The sequence below is a fragment of the Fundulus heteroclitus genome, chromosome 3 (genome assembly GCF_011125445.2).
Source record: "Fundulus heteroclitus isolate FHET01 chromosome 3, MU-UCD_Fhet_4.1, whole genome shotgun sequence".
Taxonomy (NCBI): Eukaryota; Metazoa; Chordata; class Actinopteri; order Cyprinodontiformes; family Fundulidae; genus Fundulus; species Fundulus heteroclitus.
Window position 1 is genome coordinate 43,167,923 of NC_046363.1, and position 17,385 is coordinate 43,185,307.

General features: G+C 39.9%; 1 protein-coding gene across 12 annotated transcripts in view; it reads left to right on the forward strand.

The window, feature by feature from the left end:
* syngap1b (synaptic Ras GTPase activating protein 1b) overlaps positions 1-17,385 on the forward strand; it is a 259,686-nt gene that overhangs the window by 68,415 nt on the left and 173,886 nt on the right. For all 12 annotated transcript variants that reach the window (XM_021323653.2, XM_036135450.1, XM_021323641.2 and 9 more), the window contains one exon: positions 17,110-17,215. In XM_021323653.2, coding sequence (XP_021179328.2) covers positions 17,110-17,215 — 106 coding nt within the window. The remainder of the gene's footprint in view (positions 1-17,109; positions 17,216-17,385) is intronic.

Genomic DNA, 17,385 nt, shown 5'->3' on the forward strand with positions numbered 1-17,385 from the left:
GTGTATATTATTTTGTAGAGTGGTACAAAAAAGAAGAAGAAAAAGGAAGAAATAACATTTAAAACACAGCTGAATTTTTAAAGGTATATAGCCACGTTATAAAACATTTGATCATGATAAAATAAGGTTATATACACTGTCCTTTTTAAGGCTAACACTAGCCCCACAACGGATGAGATGAGCAGATATAAACAAACATGGCGCCATCTAGCGCCAGTAGAACTATCATAATACCGGTTTGCTTAATTAATAAATCACTTATAAATAATGCCGGACCCTCTGCAATACCTCACAATAAAGCAGCAGCTCGGCGTGATCAAAACCAACGTTATTAAGTAAATAAACCGTTCTATCGCAACTTTAAGAGCCTCATATCAGAACATTTACTCACGTCAGCCAACTCTGCGTCACATCTGAGCCTCGGCAGGTTTAGTGTCTGCTTCATATTCCCTCTTGGAATCATATATATATATATATATTTCTTTTTTTTCACTGGATCTTGGACCTTTCTTCATTGTTTCCCTGGGAGATGCCAATAGTCGTTAGTCACTCCCTTGTATTGTCATAAAAACTTTCATAAAAACTTTGTATGAAACCAAAGTGAGCTACTGACGTAAAAATGAAAAAAGTCTATGCACATTTAAACGAAGTTTATAAACAAAAATAGGACTTTAGATATTAGTAATCATCTTTTTTTTTCATTGCAACTTTGTATATACCAATCGAATGTGGCCTCTGCAATTAAAGCTGCAGTAGGGAGCTTTGAGAAAAGCGTGGCCTTAGCCCGGAAATGTCAACAACACCTGACAGGTCCCTCCCCGTTCCTCTCTGCTGTGCTGCGGCCCGCCTTCCACAGCTCCTCCCCCAAAACGCCGCCTGCCATGCTGCTCTAATGTTTATCCGTCTTTGTTTTCTGAGCAGGCACCACTCCAGAAGTTGGCAGTCTTCCTGTAAAGCACAATGTTTTTCCGCATTTCTCCACACAGCAGCAGCCCACCGGTTATCTTGAGCTGGAATGACATTAGCGCTGGGCAGGGGAGGTGGGTGTGAGCAGCACAAAGGTGATTGATGGCCCCAACAGCCAGTCAGAGGCAGACGTTCCTCCTGGCTCTGGTTGGTTGATTCTATCTGTTGTTTCTAGTCTTTTCACAGATTATATGTCTCATATTTTACTCAGGACCTGGTCACAGTTTTAACAACTATGTAAAAAACTACATTTAGACAAAAATACCTACTGCAACCCCTTAGTTAGCAGGGGACTGCCACTGGGTGGCGCCCAGGGGAGCTTTCTGGGGCTAAGGTTTCTGCTCAGGGACCGATAATTTGTAGGATTCAAACCAGGGAACCTGAAGTCTTTTAAGTGTCCTGCTTTAACCACTATCTCACCGCCCCAAATTAATTTTGTAATTAGTTCAACAAACAAAACTAAAGTAGATCAATGATCCTGCAGGAGTCATTCCTTAATGAAATAGCAAATGGACTGTAATGAAGATGCATTAACTGTAGCTTTGAAGAGAAAACCTGGAAACATTTTTTTATTATTATTATTTCAGTAAGTCGAGACAGTTTGAGACGGTCCTGTGATGCCAATAATAGTGGACCTTCTGGTCTCTTTTGCAGACTTTCAAGCCTAAAGTCTGCAAGAGCAAACTCTGCTTTCTTCCCTGCTGCACCTCTCTGGCTGCTTTGCCTTCCTTTGGCCTGTAGGGGGAGTAAGAGGGCTGACAGTGATTGCCTTCCTCCTCCTCTTCCTCCTCCTCCCCCTCTTCCTCCACTCACATTAATCTAAGGTGACAGAGTTTCATGCACCATTGCCATGCACCAGTGCGCTGTCCCCAGGTCATGTGTCAGGGCTTTTTCTCATCCAAATGAGTTATGCAAGAAAAGCTGAAAGTCTTGATGTACTTTTAAAAAGAAATGGTGAAAAATCAATTATCTACCAACTCACATATTATATAAAGAACTTTTCTTCCTGGTTTAAATCATTACCTGATTATAGATTGCTTATAAAGTTATTCAGCATAAAAATGTGTGACAAACGGTGATAAGTCAGAAGTCACTGTTCATAGTTTTGTCAGAGTCAAGAAAATAATTAACGCTCATTATTAAGTGTCCTGGAGAGGGACGGCTTCTGTATACTGAGTGGCTTCAGTCGTCACCATAATGGAGGCATATATTACATATTATGCTCAGGCATTTGTAGAAGAGAAAGCTCTGTAACTTGTAACCTTGGAGGAACTGCAGGTTTTCACTTTAACTAGAAGTTGGAAAAAGTATTGTGTGATGTTAATTCAAAATGGCATCTGAAGTGTTTGCTTATCAGAGTTTAGACACAGAGAGAGAGAGAGAGAGAGAGAGAGAGAGAGAGAGAGAGAGAGAGAGAGAGAGAGAGAGAGATTGTTTCATATGGGTCCAAATGTAGAGAAAGAGGTGCATTTTGTAAGACATGAAGGCTTTTTACATAAGAAAAGAACATCCAGCATTTTTTCAACAATAGGTAAATGATTTGTTGGTGTCTAGAAAAATGAGCCGTTTCAGAAACCTCCTGCTTAGTGAACTGCTCACTGCAATTGCCCTGGCGCGAGACATCCGAGTTCGATATTTGGCTATCAAATAAGCCCTCCTGTCACTGTAATACTGTAATAAGTTCTCAGTCTGAAGGTGGCAGGAGAGTGTCACTGTCCACACTGAAACAAGTCCTGTGATAAAACATAAAAAATAAGATTACATATTGGAAATGTGCATAGTCTGACTGAATTTCATAAAATGAGAAAAAAAGGTTGGCTGTCTTTTTTATACAGTGAATATACATTTCTGTTTTAACTGTATTTATGCACATAAGTGGAGGCAGAGGTTGTCTGAATTTAAAAGTGTGTAGGTGGTCAAAAAAAAGGAAAGAAAAGGAGGTAAGAGTGGGAGCCGGCCGAAGAGTCTCCAGACGTAGAGCAGGTTCACGGACACGGTATCAGCCGCTCACAGTTTTTCTCATTTTCTTTGCTGAGTTTGTGAAAGAAATTTAACACATTTTAACAGAGAAAATTGGATTTTAGTATCATCAAGGTGTTCCCCGAAGAGCTATTAGCAAGAAACTTGGCATTCAGTTAATGATCAAGGGAAGGATGCGGCATCTCTAAGGTTTTTTATAAGGCTTTAGCTAGATTTATTTCCTGTTTACTGAAGTCACCAAACATTTAATCTGCTGGAAGTTGATTAGGTTTTAGGGTGAACACGTTTTCTTTTGTCCACCACCTCCCTAATTTTTAAAGCACACACTGTGCCATATGTTGTCTTGTCAGTTGGAAGAACTAAACAATAGCTGGGTAAAAAAATTAGCTGAAGTCCAAAGACAAACGTTAATAGCCTAAAGACCACTTACATTTATCACAAGAACATCTTAGTGCCTAAAGCCGCAGTATACAACGAATAAAAGTAATTCAAGACTTTTGCACATAATTGCACATACACTATGTCAGCTTTAACTGCGTCATATCAGATTGAAAACATTAAATTCCATTTGCAAAGACGCCCCATCAGTCATCCCGCTGGATGAGACATGGCTAAGCGGCACAGGCTATGTTTGCTCATGAACCACGGAGAACACGTTCAGGTGGCTGCTGTGTGGGAGTCTGAGGGATTAATTATGTAATAAAATGGAGGTGGGCACCGACTCGAAGAGAAGAAAGGGAAAAAAAGGTTGACTCTTTTAGTAAGATTGCCCGGCTGAACCTTTGGACTCATGTTAACCAGAAAGTCGTGGTATTTCAGCAACTATTACATGCCTCTTAAATGAAAATTGCCAGTCATGTGAAAAACCAAACAGTTTTTTTTTCTAAAGGTCACCCCGTACATACAAGAGTTTAAACGGCTCTATTCTTGGGGCTTTGATTAACTTTCCTTTCCATATGGTGAGTGTACACTTTTCCTTTAACTCCGGGGCAACTAGAGAAAAAGGGAAACTGGGACTAATTTGTCTCCTGCCAGCCTCCTAAAAGCAAGTGCTAGATCTCTTTGACCTTAAATGCAATCCTCGACCATTTATCACTTTTATTAAGAAGAATCGTACTTGGCCAGGTCTCTCTCTGGACGAAGTGGAGAGTTATAGGCAGCTGAGACCATTCTTATGCATTCACAGCATTTACAAGCTCACATGATAGATCCACTCTGCAAACTCTTTAACATTTTTTAAGGTCTTTGTTTGATAAATGCCTCATTTTACCCCCTTTAATAAGTCACATCATTAAATTATAAGTGCAACTGTTTTTTTATCAGCTTTAATTTGTGTTCTGCAAGAACATATTTTATCTTAGCTATGGGTAGACTTTTCTGCCTTCCCACCACAATGCTATCACTGCGGATCTCACATTTGCACTGAGATATTTCCTTGACCTTATCACTTATAAATATTTGATGGTTCTGTACCTCCACTATCAGCTTTGGCCTTTATGTAGAGGTGGATGCAGGTGATTGAGTTTTTGATACATCACCAAATGTGCCATCCTGTGACGATACCTTTTTTCAAATAGCAAAAATAGCGAAAACCAACAAAAAAACAACAACGGAATAACTCCCAGTTAATTTCCACTCAGCACTTTAAATCAGCCGGCTGAAAATCTAAAGTTTGCTTGGTAGTGCCCGTTATGTTCTACGACATTTATGAAATTTCGAAGTAATGTGAATGATCTCGCAAAAAAATAAATAAATCTGTTTTCAGAAAAAAAAAAAAAATGGCATTAAGCCCAAAGACCTGCAGTGGGGACGCAGTCTACATGCCGGGAGAGGAAACTTTTAGCTGGGACACCACAGTGTGCAAAGACAAAGTTGTTCTTTGTTTTGTGCAGAAACATGAGCAACTTTTTCTCATTTTCACTGCGTTCATAGCAGCTTCCTGTGCTGGTGTGCTTTGTGTTTAGGTCACTGTCAGCCAGCCAGCAGTGGTTGATTACTGCCCTGTTAAGCAATAATGGATTGCACAGTTTTCCCATATTGCACGCTCATACACACAGACTCCCTTGATTGTCATTATTTCTCACACTAACGTTCTTCCCCCCTCTCTCTCTGCGAAGACCCACATATGAACACAAGCATCTACGAACGTACACTTTGCCCCACCATATCCCCTCGCTCCTCACAGCCAGGCCGGACGTAACAACGGTGACATATGGGCGCGCTGGCCTGGAGCATCGCTCAACCTCAACCTGCCAGGCTGAACAACTACCCCTCCTTCCTTCATGTCAAAGACTCCGCCTTCATCTGTGCCTCACTTTTTCAGTACCAACCTTCCTCTATCTGACTTGTTCCTGAAGTTGATCAGCTGTTCAGACATCCGCGATATCACAACATTTGTTTTTGTCCCGGGTGGCCTTCATTTTCCAACAAGGTCTTGTAGAGATCCAGGAGCAGTTGGACCACTGTGGAGTTGCAGAGCTGCGAAGCAGAGACCGGAGTATCTGTCCATGGGGCCACAATAAGCCGGACACTATGCAGAGCTGGGCTTTAAGGAAGAGAGGGCAGAAAAAAAACATTACTTAGTGTTAAAAATAAGAAGGCACATGTTGGGTTTGCCAAAAGGCACGCGGGGATAAATTTATGGAGGACGTGGTCCAGTCAGATGAGACTAAAACTGAATTTTCTGCCACTAAGGAAAACACTGTCTGTCACAAACCCAGCTCTGTTATCTCTCTGCCGTTTTCTGCGTTCAGCTACACCTCCTCCTGTCATTAAGCCTCATTCACTGCTCCGGCCAGTCTTACACCAGACACATCTCTCAGGCTCCTTATGCCCTTATTGCAGATACCAGGATGGTGCCAGATTATTGAAAGCTTCTGCAAATAGATGTCAAGCATTCCTCCATGCCTGATTTCCTTGTCTTGACCACTGTTAAGTTCCCTCTACTGAGGTTTAGTTTTCTGGACCTGGACCATGTACCATGTACCGTGTACCGCAAGCCACAAGCCTTGCCTAGCTTCTGGATCCTTCTGCCCATCTCTGCTTAGCAGTGTATGACCCAAGCCTGTCCCCTGGACTTTGATTAAGTCTTTGCCATCCTGCCTGCCACCTCTGCAGTGAGTACGCCAGCACACTTAACAGCCAGATCTCCAACTTACCCCTTGAGAGGTTTCTGGTTTCTATTAATAAACCGTTTTATATGCAACATCGTGCCTGGCCTAAATTGTGGGTTGCCCGCCTGTCGGATTCCTAAAGACACGTCCCATCACCGCATGATCACAAAGCCAACAGTGAAGCATGATGGTGGCAGCACAGAGGTTCGTCCACCAGCGGGACAACAACCCAGAGTATACTGCTAAAGCACAATTGAGAGGTTTAAGGGGAACCATTTACATGTGTTGGAATGGCCTAGTCAAAGTCCAGGCCTCAACCAAACTGAGAATATGTGGTTAGACTTGAAGTTCTCTTCTGTCCACAAGTGAAAACCATGAAAGTCGAAGGAGCTGGAGCTGTTTGGCCTTGAAGACGCCCATGTGTTGGTGGATTTACTGTTGGCCTGGACGCTTTTCGTCTTTGGAGTGATGGACTAAACAGAGCTTTAAAGCTTGATGTTGTTTCAAAAGTTAACTAGTTGCTTTGTTTACTAATTAGATCCCTTCTAAAGGTAGTTGGTTTGGATTGGATTTAATAAAAGATAAAACAGCTGGACTTCGATTGGATTTAATGTCATCAGATTGGATTTAATGTCATCAGAGTCTAAACATCGGAATTCATGGCAGACTGTTCTGATTTCTGTCAAACCCTTTATAAACGGATGTATTATTTTCCTTTCTATTCAACACAGTGCACTGCTTTGTGTTGGCCTACGGCATAAAACGGCTATAGCATACATTCAAGCTTCTTGTTGTAATGTAAAAAATGTGAAAAGGTTAAGGAAATATGAGTGCATGGCATTGTGGAGATATTCCACAAACAATTCTGAGATACATTTCTTTTAAGGAATGTGACTCAAATCAGATTAAATATAAATCTGTGAAGATTAAAAAAAAAGACATAGCCTTTATGTCACTCCCTGCTGCAGCAAGTTTATTGCCCTGTTTGTAGATAGAGGAGCGCATTAGGACAGCAGTTTCATCTAAAACACACCATTCAGCATGTGGTTTGTTTCCAAATAAGATCTAATGGACACCGCAGCTTCTGACAGGCATCATGCAGCGCTACAGCCCTTTTTTTTTTTGGCAAATTGCATGCTGAACTGAAAATCCAATTTGAATATGCATGCAATATGTTAGTGCACCAGCTGAAGTGGTTAAGAGATGGTTGTTGTATTGCTTCCAGTTTTCTGCGCCTCTCAAGGCGGACTCAGAGCTGGAGTTATGTCACTTCTCCAGGTGCAGAGTTTATAACATCTGACCAATTAAATGCTGCCACATGCAGAGAAACAACAGCCCCCAGATGTTTTCCCCTCAGCTGGATGCCTTGGTGGGATGCCGAAGTGACAGGGAGCCTTAAAACGTTATTCTGGGTCTTTTTGCGTGATTCGAGCTGTCAGTGATGAATTGTGTAACCCAGCAGCAGCAGAGAGAGCGAGGAAGTGAACAAAATTACCATATTTATAGCTCCTTGTAACCGGCTTGTGTTGATGGTTATGAGCGTTTTGGTGAAGACGTACTTTTAGCACTTTAAGATTCACATTGCATTGTGCAAAAGTTTTCAACTTTCAACTGTATTTATTTATAAAACACCGTAAGACAAACACAGAAGCCAAAGAGCGGTGCAGATAGCAAGCAGAACCGATTCGTTCTTGGTACTGACTACAGCAGAAGGTCCGCTGACCTGAGGGAAGAGGTGGACTGTAAAAGCTCAGCGAGGCAGAGCGGGGTGAGGAAATTTAAAGACTTAAAAGCACCTAAAATCATTTTAACATGGATCCTAAAATGGACGGGCAGCCAGTGAAGTGAACTCGAAAATTATGAAATTCGCTCAAAAGTCGAGTTGCACTTTGCTCCATCTGCAGGCGTGTGATTAAAGACCCTCTGAAAAGAAGGAGCATTACAGTTCCCAAGAATATACTTAGCTTATTTCTTATTATTAATAGGAACAATTAAGTCTTTCTGTGTGTTTTGTTAATGTATGGAATAAGTCTAATCAATGATTTACGTAGCCTATTCCCTTGTTTATCTTTTCCTGTCTGTAATGTTTTTTTCTGTTCATGTTCAGCACTTTGAATCGTCTTGTTGCTGAAAAGCGCTTTATAAATAAACTTAGTCATCCAACTATGGGAACACTGTCTCCCAGTACATTTTTCTTTTTTTTTTTTGCTAACATGGGCTTTATCTTGGCCTGTTGCTGACGAGAAGCTGGACTAATGACAGCCTTGATCCATTTTTAAAACCAAGATTTGAGGCAGTCGGCTTCAGAAACAGGCCAAGATACCCCAGGTCCCTTAATGTGCCACCAAATATACTCACCTCTGTCTTCCTTTGTTAAAACGTTTCCACTCTATATAATCATTCACACAATTGCAAACATTTCCCACTGAAACAAATTAATTTTTTTGCTTTGATGAACCAGAAAAGTGCGATCACTAGTTCTCCAGGCATTAGCTGCTATTTCACTCTGTTTCAGTCCAGTGTTTGTACAATAATAGCATATTGTTCAATAAAATCTTAATTTCTTTTTCATAATCTGAACAATTTTTCATGAAGCGTTAAGAAAAACTGTCAAATGTTATCAAATGTCGAATGCATTGAGTGGCATATTCGTTGCTTCATAAAGTAACATTTTCATTTTTGTCTATGTCAGTTAATTTGGTTTTATCTCTCAAAATCTCTATGTTCACTTGAGCTTCATTTCGTTGATGCCAACCTCTCAATAAAGCTGCTTTCATTCATATGGAGGATGTCTCTCCGTTTGTAAAATTGATTAAAATTTATAAATTTATTGTTGCAGTAGCACAGACACAAATTGAGAACTTTACCCATAATCAAAACTTTATTACTGTTTTGTACAACCGGGCTTTGAATTCATAGGACATATTCGGTCAATTACAACATCTCTTACGGTTGTAAGGTACAGAGAAGGAAATCCTTGACAATCCCTGTTTGCAGAGTTGCTCTAGAATTACAAGTTATAACATCTGGCCATCTAAACGTTTCTTTTAGCAGAACTGAGGGTGAAAATGGAGTACAGTTACATTTTCTTGCTATAGCTCTTTTATTATCATTCTTCTGGTTCTGCTGGAGGTTCTCCTCCCTGTTAAAGGGGAGTTTTCCTCTCCACTGTCGCTTCATGCATGCTCAGTATGAGGGATTGCTGCAAAGCCATCAACAATGCAGACGACTGTCCACTGTGGCTCTACGCTCTTTCAGGAGGAGTGAATGCTGCTTGGAGAGACTTGATGCAACCTGCTGGGTTTCCTTAGAGAGGAAACTTTCTCACCAACCTGGAGGATCTGATGGAGTCTGACTTTGGAAAGAGCCTTGAGATGACATGTATCATAAATTTGGCGTTATATAAATAAAATTTTATTGAACTGAACTCTCTGGCAGATTGTGCTATCTGGTGATTTTTGAAGATTGAACCAAAAAGGGAACAAATCTGCCTATTTTAGCAATACATTTAAAGATGCAGTTTAAAATAAATACTCTGCTGTTTCATCTGTTATGTGTCTAATATAAAAACATGTTGGTTCATCTTGTTAGACTTTTAACATCTAAATGACCTATAGGTCATAGTTAAGTGGCTAAATAAGCAAACAGAAATAAATCATTTGGAAATGACTGGAGAACTGTGACTGCAGACCAGTGAACAGCTCCAGTTTGGTTCTTTGGGAGGTAAAAACATAGAAAGGAAAGATTTCAGCACCGCTTTGCTTGCATACGGTGCTGAATGACAAACAGCGCAAGGTGTTGTATTTCTAAGACACAACCCTGCAGCATGTCCTGTTTTACCAAACGCGTGTTTTGTAACCATCTCATAGCTCTTCCTGTAGATAAAAGTGAGTGCAGCTCATTTGTCTCCTCTGGATTCCATGGCAACGGCGGAGAATCTGGACAGAGAGAACTGCCACTTTAACCTTGCTGAAAATCACAGCTATCCCTTCAATAAGAACAAACCCATTCAGCGAGATTACCTGCCGCACTGTACGGGCTCACCACACCGCTGTCCTCCCACGCCCGCTCTGCTTCTCTTCCCTCAGAGTCAGCCGGCGCCGCGATTTCATCATGAAACCACTCAGTTAATACGTATATTTAGAAACTCTGTGAAGAAGTAGGATTGCAATCGAGCTGCGGTGGCGTTATTTGCACTTGTGATCAATGAGGAGCTGGCAGGGTGTGAGGTTAATTCAGCTTTACCGATGCTCACTGGCACAAAGCTTATCCCGTCACATTAGCACAGACAGTATTTGGCTACAGAGGAGCACTAAATAAAAGCTGTGCACACTGATGAGGCTTCATTGCAATGGAAGTAGAAATAAATCTGCTTTGGTTTAATATGATAGACATCCTCTCAATTATTTGCTCACAGAGTAACACAGATACTGTGTTCTTGTTGTAGATAGTGAGCAAAAAAAAGTATGTTATATCCACGTCAATAGTAAACATATGGAATTATTGGGGATAATGGTGTGAGAAAATAATGTTTATATTTTTTGCTTAAAAAAAATCTTTAAAAAGAGGGACTTTATAATTCGGTGCTTCTCAAACTTTTTCTTTTCTGCTGCGTGTTTGAAGAACAGAGATCTTTCAGTCCTCCCATTCCAACAAAACTTCAGCAAAATGGGTCAAAAATGTCACTTTTGTCGTTCTCTCCTTTATTGCAGTGGAGCCGAAGCTCTGAGGATTACCCAGAATCCCTTTTGCATTTTTAACAGTTAAATACATTTTAAAACAATAAGAGTTTCTAACAAGTTGCCACATTAAACAATATGACATCAACAGTATGGTGAAAATAATATTAAGCCATTATCATTAAAGATAAACTACATTTACCTTAGGTTTTATAATCTTTCATTGGCTTATTAATATTATGTGTCTGGTAACTTTGGCCTGAGGATTACCCAGAATGCCTTGCTATACATACTGACTGCAGGTACAGACCAAACAAGGGATGGTGCTGTTGTCCCAGTTAGCAGGATTTATTGTCCCCAACTTTTTAACTAAAACCTGTACAGCACTTTCTGGACAAAAATAAATAAATAAATAAGTCATGCCACCATGGCTCCAATAGTTTGCATCCCCCACAGTTTAAGAACCATGGTGATAATCTAAGGGAAGAATGTAAATTCAAAATTTGTAAGGTTAGAACCAGCAGAAAAGGTTTTTGCATTTCAGCTTGTGGTGTGAATAATAGGTCAGTTTGACTGTGGAGTTAAAGCAAAAATCCAAATATTAAACAGTTTCAGATCCTATACAAGAACATTTGCTTCACTGGATATGAAAATGTATCTGTAGCAAAGAGATTATTCCAGAATAAGTCAGAACTAAGCTGAAAATGTTCCTGACACAAGTATGCAGAGTTTGAAAAGTAAATAAAGTTGACACTGACTGACAGTATTGGCAAACGGATAAAAAATTATGGCAAAATACATAGAAACAGATAAACTCAGGCATGATTATTGATTGATTTGTCCTAATTCATCAAACACAAAAGAAATATTTTTAATACTGGCCTATTTCTCATATTGTTTGCTAAAAGGCATCTGTAGAACTAGCAGGCAACAAAAGCCATTCTGGAAGGCGGCAGAAGTTGGTCGAACCAAGTAATTCATAACACCCTCCAAAGTTTTTTGCACGTGTTATAAAGATGTTTAGAAAGCCCTAAAATAAAATATAAATATAAATAAATTGTTGCACTTGCTGAATCTGACTCCAAAAAGGTTTTGGAAACCACATTTATTTTGAGAACATTTCTGTATTTACAAAATCATGAGTGCCAAATTTCCATCCCCAGGCTTAAATCAAAATTTAAAACAGAAGCAATTCATAATTGATTCTTTTTATCAGATGATCAGACTGTCTGGAACTTTAAATTTGTAATCTGTAACTTCCTTTTAGCATCGGATAGAAATATTTTATGAAGCAGAGACCCATAGGCATGCATTCAGTTATGCAGATGGGGTTTGATCTACCTAAAATAAAATAAAATAGCCTAAGCAGGTCATATCTACAGGATGACTGGTCCAGGAAATTAGGAGGTGGCTGTATTTCTGAGCGATCCCGTAAAGTGCAATCACTTCGGTTATCACTTCATGGCTTTCAGTTGTGTTTGAAAACTTCTGACTGTAAATGATGAGCTGGTTAAGACACTATGAACCGTTTGTCCTCGGTTGTAATACTCAGACGCCCTTTTCCTGCAACCGTTGCAGAGCCAGCGTCGTTTCATCTAACCCAGAGGTGCAGAAGCAGGAGAAAATCTACATCGTGCAGGTCGTTGAGATGGGGACCACAGCAATTAAGCATTTCTAAGAATCATGAACAGCTACAGTTCCACTAGTGGGTGAAAACACAAGCAAACTGAGGAATTAGGTTATCAGAACTGCATAAAAAAAATCGATGGATTCTGGCGAATTGAAAACACCTATTTCATTCTGTTGCAATTGCATTTTCTCTTTACTAAATATTTCCCTTGAGGTTGGTTTGAAAATTAAAGGACATTTTTACACATGGCCAGAATGCTTAGCAGCTGTTGGAGGCAAAGGGAACGAGAATTTCACATTAAAAGCATTTTAAAAATCATGATTAGTCACTGAGTTGCCGTTTCAGCGGGTCAACGTGAAAACCTACTACATTACATGTACTGAAATGTTGTTTTGTATATGGCCTATGAAAGAGTTTACTTTTACTTCCAAGAAGAGGTAAAACATCCCCACAAAATAACCGTGCAAACAACTTGACAAATCTCCTTATTGTGGAAAAACGTTCCAACGAAAAAGGAGAATTGTGTCGGCTCTGTGTATCTGGGCTCATAAACGGTGGATGCCTCTTAATATATTCTTCATCAGCTAAGTTGTACTGTAATTCCATCGCAACAAGCATAATGTTATTGTCTAGAATGCATGCGTGGATTTGCACAAGCCGTTGATTTATGGTTCTTGTGCCTGATTGAGCTGATCAAGAAGAGACTAAAGACACAGGATGCTCTCTCAGCGATATGAAGCATCTCCTGCAAGGCTGCTCAAATCTGTCATCAGTAGAGACTAAATGCAGACACAGTCTGCAGTCAGACGTTATAATCATAGCTGCTCCCAACAAACATAATGTCTGTTTAAATCATACAAATCGTTGCACAGGTCATGATCCAACCATTAATTGTTTACTCTCTTCTAAGATACCAAGGCAAGGCAAATCTATTTGTAATGCACATTTCAGTACGAGGACAGCGCAAAGTGCTTCACAGGATTACGACACAGAGGAAAAAAAAACAGAATAAAAGCAAGTTGGAATAAAATGTAGAAAAATTTAAACATAATAAAACATGGGAAAATGGAAACTAAAGCAAATATTAGTTACAGTTGGAATAACAACTGTGTACATCATGCTGATCAACCACTGACTGTCTACATCAGGGGAGTCAAACTCATTTCTATACTGGGCCACTTTGGCATCATGAGGTCATTAAAAGGGCCGGTTGCACCTGTATAGATGATACTTTTCATTCAAAATGTCATTTCAGTTCACATAAAAGTATTAAAAAATGCACAGCAACATAAAAGTAGCACCCTTAGTCCCTGTTTATACAGTTTATTTGCAAAAACAGTTGATATTGGTGTGAGTTACACTTTAAACTCATCATGCTGCATCACTTCTTCTCTTTCTGGACATTTCTGGGTGGTTTTAATGTGCTGTGGAAAAACTGACATCTAGTGGCATGATACTGTTACTACATGGACAAAAACAATCAGGATTTGCTGCAGGAGGTACGGTTTTAGCCACTTTATACACTTTAAAATGATATATGGCTCTACTTTATGACATTATATGGCTCTTTTGGCTCTTCAGGGCCGGATAAATTGCCTCGACGGGCCAGATTTGGCCCCCGGGCCTTGAGTTTGACACGTGTGGAGTACACTGTTCCCAAATGCTAAGATAACTGTTTACATCATGATAATCGCTGTACTGGCTCTGATTCAACCACTATCTGTTGACACTCTCCTAAGATGCTAAGATAACTGTTTATATCATGCTGATTGCTGCAGACTCTCACTCAGCCATTAATTGTTTACACTGTACCAAAACACTAAGGTAACTCATATACGCCTTAGCTGGGATGCTGCTGGACTATGATACATAGTGCATATAGTTTAAGCTTGGTAATTTATGGAAATTATACGTATGGAAATATTGCTTACTCTATTATTGTGTGTTAGGTCTATCAGCTGGAGTTATTTTCCAACTAACTTAACTTATTTTTTCCTTTGCTCGGTTTATTTATTTATATATTCTACTCTTGGTGTTTTCTTTAGAGCTAACTTTAGGTTAGACAGTTTACTTTTCTTTGCCTGTATTTTTTTCTCATCACGAATAATTGTGTGTGTTTGCCACCGTCACGCCCGAATTTCCCCATTGAGGGACTTTAAAGGGATTCTTATCTTGTATCTAGATAGAAACAGACAGGTTGGCTGTTTCCCTTAACAGGACTTTAAAAAGAGCTGCCCTTTGCTGTCTTTAGGGACAAATGGCTCGGCGTGACCTGCCAGTGTCCTTCACTGCTCCTGGATTTGCCCCAAAGACCCCCGAGCTGCACTTTCTCTGCACTGCACTCTGCAGCCAGCAGTGTTTTCATGTTACACACGCTGAATCAGAGCACAAACAAGACCTCTGCTGCCGCTGTTTCCTCCATCGATTTTATGCCACTGAGTGGAGGACAGTGGCTGCACTTTGGGAAATTGAAGACTATACATAGTTTTCATGCATAATGACGCCTGCATGGTTGTACAGCTGTAGTTAGAATGAATGTTATATTAATTTGACTGTTCTTTTTTCATGGTGGACTAATACAGCATAATGAGTACAATGTTTTTTCCCCACAACAATAATTCAGTTATCAAACTTGAATTTATTAAATATCATACACACAGGCTCATATCTATATACAGGGTTAACATATTTGTGAAAGCATAGAATTTCTTTTTAATTATATAACCGGGGTTTTAAACTGGACCTGTGGTGCTTAAACTGATGCCAAACAAAGAACTGAAACAGCTAATTTTTATTTAATTTTTTACATACAGTAGCTATGTGCTAGTGCACAAATTATGCTTCAAAGAATCAAGATTTAATTAATGCTTAAGATCGGAATAAAAGCCCCAATAAATCAGAATCCAGCTTCATCCATGTAATATTTTAATAATTTGAAATATTATCATTTTCAAGATAATGTGAAAGATACTGAATGGTATGAAAAACAGTTTAAAATCTATAAATTAGCGTCAGGAAAAGCACGGGGCGACAATGGTGCAGGAGCTAGAAGTTTGTCCTGTAATCTGTGGGTTGCCTGTTTGAAACCCTGCATCTCATCAGTCGTGGCTAAGACACTTGACCCGCTTTGCCCGCTGGCAGTGGTCAGAGGGCCCGGCGGCGCCGATCGTCTGGCCGCCCTGCTTCTGTCAGTCTGGCCCAGGGCTGCTGCAGCTACGGCGCAGCTTTTCACCATCAGCATGTGAATAAATGAATGCAGCGAAAAGCAACGGCTAAATGGGATGTAATAACTGAACGGTCCTGAACACACATCCGAACTGGTTCTGGAATCCATAAAGCAGACATTAATCAGCGTCACAATCCTCTGGCCTTCATCTTTGTTGCAAATAGTCGGACTTTGTAGCCCATTGCTGCAGAGCGAGGCGCCTTTGTCTCTGCACCGCATCTTGGTGCTTATACGCACCAGCCTGGAGAGTGAGAAGCTTTTTCCTTTTCTCGTTTGTTATTGAGAGGATATCTGTAAATAACCAACATTCCTCTGTATAATAGTGTTTGTACTTTCCCCCACTTTTTATTCATGAATATTTCATCTATATTTTTTCCTATTATTTATTTATTCTCAATGACATTACGTTACTAGAGCCGCACCTCTAACCCATCAGGCTGCTGAAAAATGTATTTACCTCTATGGGGGATGAAAATATTTATTTTATCAACATTATAATAATTATATGACTGTTAAAGAAGTTTATTAACTCATTTCCTCCACCGTTTAGGTGGTGAATCAGCCAATCAGCTCTCTCTGTTTCCACCATCTTCCCAGCCAATGGCTCTCTAATGGTCCTCCTCACTACTTTTCACTTTAGGAGCTCTCTGAAGGCCAAGGATGCTTTGAGAATAAATTATATCTTAAAATTCTAATAAATTGCAAAATTCTAAGATTTGTCTCTAAATGAAGTCACTAAGCTCTACTTTTAGTCTTAGGGTTCTGTATGAATACTGACACTGGTCTGTGCATGACAGCCAATCAATTTAGATCAACGTTTGTCCAATGTACAGCCAGAATCTATCTATCTATCTATCTATCTATCTATCTATCTATCTATCTATCTATCTATCTATCTATCTATCTATCTATCTATCTATCTATCTATCTATCTATCTATCTATCTATCTATCTATCTATCTATCTATCTATCTATCTATATGTGTGTGTATATATACATATTGGTCTTTAAACAGATCATTCTTAATTCATTCTTTGCATTTTCTGGATGTAACTGAAGAGTTTGAAACAGTGTTTCTGATTAGAGCTTCACATCCTTCCAGTCGTTTCCCTCATGTCTCACTTTTATGAATTCTGGGACTGTGGGGCCAAATGTGGCAGCCTCTGTGATTTATTTGATCTATTTTTATTTTATTTTTTTTCACTCTTTGGTTTCTGTGAATGTAATGATGCTTCTGTACCTCTTCGGCTTTGGCACTGCTCCTTTAGTTTTTCCAAACGACTTATCTCTGATATTCCCAACGCTAACGACACATTGTTTGCGTCGATCATGTGTCAGTTTATTATAATTTAGATGTGAATGTCAGTCGGTGAAGGACAGAGTGAGTACAGCAGTTTTCAGAAGCCATGAGGCCAAAGCTTTTGCAGCTGTACTTTATTGGTGTGTTCAGAAATGAGTCTGCAGCACTTATTGAGAGCTTTTTCCTATATTGACTTTGTGTTTTGGGCCTGCAGGTACACCCTTTGCTGATGCGCGAGAGGCGCTCCGAGTCCCACAGGAACAAGCTGCTGCGTCGGACAGTCAGCGTTCCTGTTGAGGGAAGGCATCACCCCGAGATGGGTAAGCAGTGATCTTTCACTTAAATGAAGCTCCAGACAACAGCGACTGATTACAGCAGCCTTGTTCCCCGAGACAACACCAATAATCATATTCAGGCTAAGGGCAATAAGAGGCTTTAGCAGTTTGAAATGAATGTTAATGTCTTTAAAACATTTCCTCCTGTTCTGCAT